The sequence below is a fragment of the Canis lupus genome, chromosome 27, assembly GCF_003254725.2.
Source record: "Canis lupus dingo isolate Sandy chromosome 27, ASM325472v2, whole genome shotgun sequence".
Lineage (NCBI taxonomy): Eukaryota > Metazoa > Chordata > Mammalia > Carnivora > Canidae > Canis > Canis lupus.
The window spans coordinates 13,253,079-13,262,023 of NC_064269.1; the positions used below are offsets into that span (position 1 = coordinate 13,253,079).

The 8,945-nt window shown below is 32.9% G+C and overlaps 1 protein-coding gene across 24 annotated transcripts in view; it reads right to left on the minus strand.

Annotated features, from left to right (window-relative positions):
- LOC112665635 (mucin-19) overlaps positions 1-8,526 on the minus strand; it is a 124,276-nt gene extending 115,750 nt beyond the window's left edge. For 11 of the 24 annotated variants that reach the window (XM_049102619.1, XM_049102621.1, XM_049102620.1 and 8 more), the window contains exons 1-3: positions 8,407-8,523; positions 6,161-6,193; positions 2,910-2,936 (exon numbers count right to left, since the gene is read on the minus strand). In XM_049102619.1, coding sequence (XP_048958576.1) covers positions 2,910-2,936; positions 6,161-6,193; positions 8,407-8,458 — 112 coding nt within the window. In that variant the 5' untranslated portion in view covers positions 8,459-8,523. Of the gene's footprint in view, positions 1-2,909; positions 2,937-6,160; positions 6,194-8,406 lie in introns of all 24 variants that reach the window. The other 13 variants (XM_049102635.1, XM_049102636.1, XM_049102630.1 and 10 more) reach the window with 4 other exon arrangements.
- Positions 8,527-8,945: the final 419 nt, after the last annotated feature.

An 8,945-nucleotide genomic window follows, 5' to 3' on the forward strand; every position in this document is an offset into this window, starting at 1 on the left:
TTGATGTCAAAGTAGGGAGAAATAATACAGTATTAAGTAGTGGGAAATCAATGGATATTTGAGTCAAACTTATCTGGACTCCCAGACCTACCATCAGAATTGCCTTTAATAATCCCTCTCTAAAAAAAAAAAAAAAATTAATAATAATCCCTCTCTAGACTCAAGCAAGGTGGGGGGTTCCTACGCAGAACCACTCAAGTCCTACTTTGGCCTTCTTCATGCCATGGCTCTCCTCAGAGGGCAAAGAATAAAGAGCAGTCAAGATACACTAACTCAAAGGCTGTGCCATCTTCCCTGCCCCACTGTAGACCATACTAAGTCCTCAAATCCCCATAGTTCCAAATCTGCTCTCAGGATATCCATAAGCATGCTTCCAAGATCATTTTCCCAAGGTTAAACCATATTGCAGCAATGAGAACCCCTAGACCTGGGGGTATGAACAGGAGGTGCTTCTCTGCAGGAGAAATAGATGATGTTGAGACAGTCAGGCAAGGATATTTCTGTATAGCTAGGGATGGAAAGAACAAGGGGACAGGGACATTGTCAAGGGCACCTCCCACCCTGTTCTCCCATTAAATTCCAGTAATCTAAAAATTAATTCTGCATTAGAATCAGGCCCTCTCAGTGGTCACAAATATGCTTTTGTTAACTTGGGAGGAAAAATTATTTTAAATTTTGTTCCTTTATTTATACATGAGCTATTCTTGCTCCCAGCTATGCCCTTAGATATATTTAGTACTTCTGAAACAAAGTTTCTTTATCTATTAAATGGAGACTACATTAATAAATGATAAAAAAAAAAAACATTATCCACCTTAATAGTGGTTATTAATTAAATGAAAGTATCAAATAAGATGAAATCACCTAGCACAGTATCTGGCACATACTAAGTATTCAGTAAGGAAGAACAGTATCTTTGAAGATATTTTATTTTCCTCACCCAACTTGTCACATGAAAATCATGCAGAATCTTTTTATTTCATCATTTAATTCAGAAGTATTCATTATACTTATACCTCTCCTGAGTTCAACCCCACGGATAAATCATTAGATCTCTCATTTTGTTAAACCAATGTTTCCTCTGAATTTATTCATTCTATTGTCAAAATGAATAGGCTGGTATCTTAGCCAATGTGCCATGTTTGTTTCTACTAACTAATTTGTCCCTTTTCTTTCATATGTAAAACTTACTCAGAAATATATTGCCATTAGAGTCACTAGCAGTAATGGCTGGTATGTGTTTTATATGTACCACATCTTAGATGTGTAACTGTATCTTACATGCCTTATCTCTTCAATCCTCACAATCCCCCCAAAAGTTGGTACTATTACTATTCCTCACTTATAGATAAGGAAACAGATATTTAAAAGAAGTTGAATAATTGCCTAAGGTCACATGGTAAAAGTTGCCAAGAAATCCTTTTTTCTCATGCAAAATGCATACTACCTTCACCTCATTTAAAGATAAATTGCTTATACAATGCTAAAGATTGAGTGTTTACTTCATACCACAGACTTCGTACCACAGAATGAAACAGAAAACAGAAATAGACATAACTCTGCTCCTCCACCTTCACTCTATAGAGAAAAACTGCTGGATGAGAGAGATTAATATGGACAAGCTACCTAGAAAGGAAGATTTTAAAGGTAATGGCAACAAACAAGTTACATTGTCTGAAATCAGTAAAATTGAAAAATATAAAAAAAATATCAAAAATATCAAAGAACAAGTCCTCTGGTGGCTTATGGATCCTTTTCTTAATATGTGAATCTTTGTCTCATTAAGGAATAAAGATTATGAGGGATACCACTGTTCTGGATTTTGGCCAGTTTTATGTTGGCTGGTTAAGTGGTTTGGTTGAAGCTTCTTGCTTGGCATTTTTATTCATCCAATGCAGCTCTAACCTTAGAGATCCTCAAGCCCCTCCTAAGTAATACCCATACCTGGAATGTTCCCTGAGAGACATAGGAAAAAACTCAATTACTCATAATTTCAGAAGACTTTCAGAGAACTATAGAATTTTAAATGTTCCCTTGCCTCACACAAACTTCTCAAATGAGGTCTTTTAGTTGAACACTCAAGACTCAAATGACCTAATTATTTAATTAACAGTCAGATTTTGTTCTCTTAGAAGGAAAGAAGCTCTTGCTTTATCATTATAGTAAAACCTAATGAGTCCTGTCCATAATGAAAATTTTGCCATCTTCATGAGACAACTGATCTGTTGCTTATTCTCAGTCTATATTTACCTCAAAGAACACATTTTCCAATTATATTTTACTGTCTTTAGGTTGTAGAAAGACACAGATATCTAAAATAACACATAAAAAACATACAAAAGCAATCTTGGGCTATTTTGATTGCTATATGCATTAGGCCAGAATAAAATTGAATCTATATTGATATTAGCAAAATTTCTCAGATTTAAGAAAAATTCCATAAAAGCAGTCTTGAGTTGCTGTGGCTTATTTCTTTTTTCATCTTGGTGGATAGGGAAACAAATAATGGTTAATATTCAGTGTTATTCAATTTTCTGAGGGAATCTGTAATAAAACTAACAGGACCTGGATGAATTTTAATTAAAACAGATCACTAAGAAATTAATCCTATAATACAAAATACTTATTTAAGAAAAGTGAATCCTTAAATTATATCCACATTTCTTTTACAAGTTTAAAAATTTTAGAAAAGCAAGTAACCACAGAATTTTCTATTTCAAATATTAACACCTTTAAAATGCTGATTAAATTTTTAAATACCTGGCCCAGAATATTCAAAAACCACATATTTGCTTGTAATAAGGAATATTTCATTTTAAATGTTTTAATGTTATTTTCAGGGGAGATATGCCTTCTCTCCAAATAAAAGCACTGTCACTTTATTGTTGTTTAATATAAAAGTAATTTACCTGATGTTCTTTCAGCTATTTTTTCACCTGAGGAAAAAATGGGAGAATTGCTATCATTAGTAGCTTATCAGACAGATTTGCCAACAAAAAGTGAATTTTGATTACAGCCATTTCTTGTCCTTGGAAGATATTCCCACAGAGATATGCTCATTGAATTCAATACTGAGGCATGAATATGGTAATTATTCATTGACCATGGTATATTTATACCTCTCCATGGTATATATATACCCTCATAAAAGAAAAAGACTTCATTGGTCCTCCATACAGTTTAAAGTAACCCTAGATGCAGGAATTAGAACATAGCAAATAATAATAATAATAATAATAATAATAATAATAATAATTCTTGGATAACTGAAAAGGTACAAAGCATTACTATTCTGTTAGTGAAATGCAGAAATTTTAGGTAAAAGATTTTTTCAAAAATATTGGATGAAACTAACTACTTAATTTGAATAAAATAGCTGCAATTTCTATTGTGCTGCTGGATACAAAATTAAACTACATGCTTACGTACAAGTAATTTAAGTATTATTATTGTTTACCCAGGTGAATTTTCTTCATATTTAAGTAAATAGTATGTAAATTTGCAAGCTTGTCAAAATTATACCTTTTACCTTTAAAATGGTAAAAGTATACTTAATAAGTACAGCTGAATCAACGTGCTAAGAGTAAGTACTTTATAACAAATGACAATTTACATATAAGCACATATATTAATTATATTTACAGATATAAACATTTTTATCAAGTATATAAAAGCATTGGTTTCCCTGAGAATTTTCTCAAGAATTATGTAAAATGAAACATTTAACAATTGCAATAGAATTTTGCAGAAAACTACACGTTGAAGGACACCTGGGTGGCTCAGTGGTTGAGCCTCTGCTTCAGGTTATGATCAGGTTATGATCCCGGGGTCCTGGAATCGAGTCCCACATCAGGCTCCCCACAGGGAGCCTGCTTCTCCCTCTGCCTATGTCTCTACCTCTCTCTTTGTGTATCTCTCATAAATAAATAAATAAAATCTTTAAAAAGAAAATCTACATGTTGATTACATATTCAAGAAAACTCAAAAAAAAATTTGGGTAACATTTCCGTTTGGTACTTAATGGATCATAGATTGTGGATTTTTTTAATGTTTCTCCATGCTCTATAATCTTCACAAATTTCCTAAACCCAACCCAAAAGTCAAAGCATATGGTCTGATACTAAGATAAACTTTCAGAAATTAGTGTCCTAAAAAATCCAGGACTTTGATGCCAAACCTATTCCAAAAACATAGGCATATATTAAGTAAAACAGGAAACAGAGCCAGTTGAAAGACAGTTTCCCATGTGTTCCAATAAACATATGAAAACCAAGTTGTATGTAATTACACATTCAAATACACATAACATATTTAGCCAGAGTCTAAGAAGGAATGGTTTGGAGACAATATAAATGCTTCTAAGGAAAAGTACACAGTAACATTCTCCATATAGGTTAAAAACCTGAAAAATTCTAATTATCTAAAATGTAGTTTGCAGTCAAAAGTTATTCTCAAATTGTCTTACAACAGAGATGTTACAAAACCCACCCAAGAACTTTACCCAACAGAAAAAAGTCTCTGAGGCTCCACTTAGGACACACAGTCTTATAACAGATACAAGACCAAAAGCAGTAAGTAAAAATTGGTAACTGGGTTACAGTTACCAGATGTAATCCTACCAGGATATACAGTTAAATGTTTAGTAGAAACAGAGGAGACAGAGAGGAAAATCAAAAGCAGAAACATAGAAACCATACTCTTTTGAGTAAGGTTCAACTATCTTACACACAGCATTAGATCCCAAGGCATGGCATGGCATGATATATAATATGATAATTGACATTCAGTTTTGTGTCCCCAGAAAAGATTAGACTATGTTCAGAAGTCCCTTGTCTCTCAGGTAAAAAGAATATCAGGCGCCTGGGTGGCTAAGCTGCTAAACGTCTGCCTTAAGCTCAGGTCATGGTCCTGGGATCAAGTCTCACACGGCTCCTGCTCCACAAGGAGCCTGTTTCTCTCTCTCTCTCTCTCTCTCTCTCTCTCTCTCTCTCGAATAAATAAATAATAATCTTTAAAAAACATATAGAATATCTGTAGTTCATAAATTTTACTTTGCAAAGGATTTGGGTTATTTTCAAATAGAAAAATGTTATATGCAGGACAAAACAAGTCTCTAATCCCAAATTATATTGTTAATTCAAAACTAGTATGATTTGAGTATCTGTTCCATTGCAGCCACTGTTCTCAGGATTAAGAATACACAACAAACAGGATAGATCAAAATCCTATCCTTGAGGAGTTTACAGTCATATGGGATAGATGAGCAAGGAGTCATAGTAATTTATTCCCAAATCAATTGTGTACAAAATGTATCAATTTTCTGTATTCCACGTTGGCAAGAATGTAAATTGGTTCGCCTATCATAGAAAATAGTATGGAGGTTTTTCAAAAAATAAAAATAGAGTTACCATATGACCCACACATTCTACCTCTGGGTATATATCCAAAAGGATGTAAAATCACTATCTCAAAGAGATATCTGTTCCATGTTTGTTCCAGCATTATGCACAATAGCCAAGACATGGCAACAACCTAAGTGTCTGTCAACACATGAATGGCTAAAGAAAGTGTGGTAATAGACACATGGGATACTATCCAACTATAATAAAAGAAAATTCTGCCATTTGGGACAACATGTATGGACCTTGAAGGCATTATGCTACGGGAAATAAGTCACACAGAGAAAGACAAATATTGTGTAATCTCATTTGTATGTAGAATTTAAAAACTTCAAACTCATGGAAACAAACTAAAATGGTGTTTGCCAGGGGTTGGAGGTTGGAGTAAATGGGGAGAGGTTGATCAAAGTTGATTCTAAGATGAATGAGTTCTGGGGATCTAGTGTATAGCACTGTGACTATAGGTAATAATACTGTATCATATACTTGACAGTTACTAAGAGAATAGATGTAAAAATTCTCACCACACACTCACACAAAGGTGATTATGTGTGATGATAGAAGTGTTGAACAACCATATTGGTCAGCGTTTCACAACATATACATGTATCAAATCATGTTGTATATCTTAAACTTATATAACGTTATATGTCAATTATATCTCAAAGCTGGAAAAACAAAATCCCTGTGTGCCAAAAGAAGTAGGCTCAGAATACACCTCGATATCTCAAAGTAAAGATTAACTTCTGAAAGATACAAACCTGACTTTTTTTTGTAAAATAGGGCTTCCCCATCTATAAAAAAGGAAAAAAGTAACAATAATTAAGTCATTTTATATTTCTCTATAGCATGTTTTTTAAAACAATGAAAATAACATTCTTCTTGTTCCCATTCTTTTAAATTCAATCCAAGGAATCAACTTTTTATATATAAAAATTATTATTTTAAATACTAATTCATTAATTTGAGAGCTTTTTTTATATATAGATCTATGTAATGCATTTACCTATCAACAAACTCAGAATCAAAGTTTTCGGTGTCAACTTATTATTGAAAAAAATATATGGCTAAATAAATTAAATCCACAAATTTATATTAGCCGGTACTTTATATCTTTTTCATACTACTGAAACTTTTTACAGCTGTCAATCTGAAGTATATTTTCTGATTTAAATTTCATCTGGTTTTATTTTCCCCTAAACATTTCTGGTTAGTGTGTTCATAAGCAGTAAATTACACAAAAGACAAAACAAACAAAGATAATCAATTGTATAGATTATACTCTACTACTGAGAAGATAGAATAATGTGGGAAAAAATAATACTTGATTATATGTACCTATTTCACACCAGATCTGTATCTCATATTACTGAAGCTTTTCCCCACTTAGCCAGGGTTTTGTTTTTTCCTTTTCTTTTCTTTTCTTTTCTTTTCTTTTCTTTTCTTTTCTTTCTTTCTTTTTTTTGGTACAGTTATGATTGCTAAACAGTATAATTTTTTCTTCTTATTGATTACATGAAGACGTCCTAAATTTCTGCCTTTACCAACTTGCAGTCCCCAAAGCTTTACCATTCTATAACCTACAGAAGATGAAAAGAATCTGTATTTGGAACTTAGAGCTCATTGACTAAGGCATCTGGAATTTCTGCAGAGCATTTTTCCAGGTAGGTTTCTTATTTTTCAATATGGTCTTACTAATACATATAAACACTGCATTTTGTCAAAAGAATCACCAATCTGTGGAAATGCTATTGAAATATTCATAATCATTTTTAGAGTGATCAGGGATATTTAAGAATTTACTTTAGAAATACACTCCAATTCTCTGGTGAACTTAATATACTTTACTCAATACTTTTAAAACATTTTGTTGGGATATGATCTCACTTAACAAATGCTTTGAAAATACTGTGTTTTGTGCACTGTTATTTAAAAAATAAATACATTTATGCAAGTAGAAACAAAGAATATAACACAGTGCTATTTAATATTATGAAGGTCACCATTACTTGAAGTAATCATTTTCTAATGGTCTATTAGATGATTTCCCAGGTAGTTGAATTAAGGATTAAGGATAGAAATATTTTCTCTTATAACAAATATCATAGTCCTTCACATTCTGTCTTCTCATAGAAAAGCAAAATGCACTTCACTTCCCAAGTTAGAAAATAGATTTTAAATTTAGATATAGAAGGAATATTCTCCCTTTTGCTGACCTTTCTCCTTATGCTTAGATGTTACTGCTTTTCTGCCCTTTTAGAAATAGAACTAAAGAGAAAGTGATACATTTGTTTCTTTAGATTTTTTTCCCATTTCAATTTTTAATTAACAAAATTAATGAGGGACGCCTGGGTGTCTCAGCAGGTTGAGCGTCTGCCTTTGGCTCTGGGCGTGATCCAGGAGTTCCGGGATGGAGTCCCACCTCAGGCTCCCTGCATGGAGCCTGCTTCTCCCTCTGCCTGTGTCTCTGCCTCTCTATCTGTGTCTCTCATGAATAAATAAATAAAATCTTAAAAAAATTAATGATGTCTTAGTATTCAATTAATTTTAGAAATTAACTGACTTCATGAAATATCCAAGAAAGTTGTTAGTTTAAGAAATGTTTTCCCTACAAAAAAAAGTTTTGTGATAAGCCAGTCTTTTAATTGGTGATACTTTTAGGATTTGTGAAAATGGCAATTTACCAGTGTGGGTCTTTGGTGTAAATGCAGTTTTAAGTTCAAGATTGAGTTATTAAAAGATAAACTGTGATAAAAATATATAACTAAACACTATATGCATCTTGAGTAATCTGTTCACTAATATTTCCTTAAGAAGGCTTATTAAAGCTGAACAGGATGAAAATCTAGTTTTCTTAGTATCCTAGTATCCTTACTTTTTATCCTACTGAGATATAGGGAAGTTTTCTGATGGAGAAACATGTTTGAGGTAGAGAACACTAAACATTTAAACAAACATGGACACATGTCTATCAAATTTGAAATGATTCTTTAAATTAGTACCTTACCTTTGCAGAAGACACATAAGCCCACAACCAAATACAAAAAAATCAGCTTCATGGTGGTAATTTGGGACCTAGAAATGGGGACCAGTCATCCTGGAGGACTAGATCCATAAGGGACCCTCTCGCTGGAGTTTTTATACCCACTCTAACCACTGTATCTCATCATGGGCTAGGCGTGTTGATGAAAGAGCAAAGATAAATATCATAGCATGCCAAAGACGAAATCCGTTTCAAGTCAGTTTAGTGTCTTATTTGTGCCATCTTCTATCTTGGATCAAGTCCAGCTTATACCAAACCCAGAGCACACCTTCTTGCCACCCTGTGCAAACAGCAAAGGCAGGAACTAAAAGCCCCAAGATTAAAAACCAAATATGCCAATAATATACATTTGTCTGTATCCCATTAATCATTGCAAAAGTCTTCATACCTTAAGAAACTCAAATAGTGTGATTAAATATTGTAATATTGTCTCTCCCTTAACAACAAAACGTACTTTAAACATTAACCTACCTCGAAACAAAGAATTCTTTATTTATCAATAT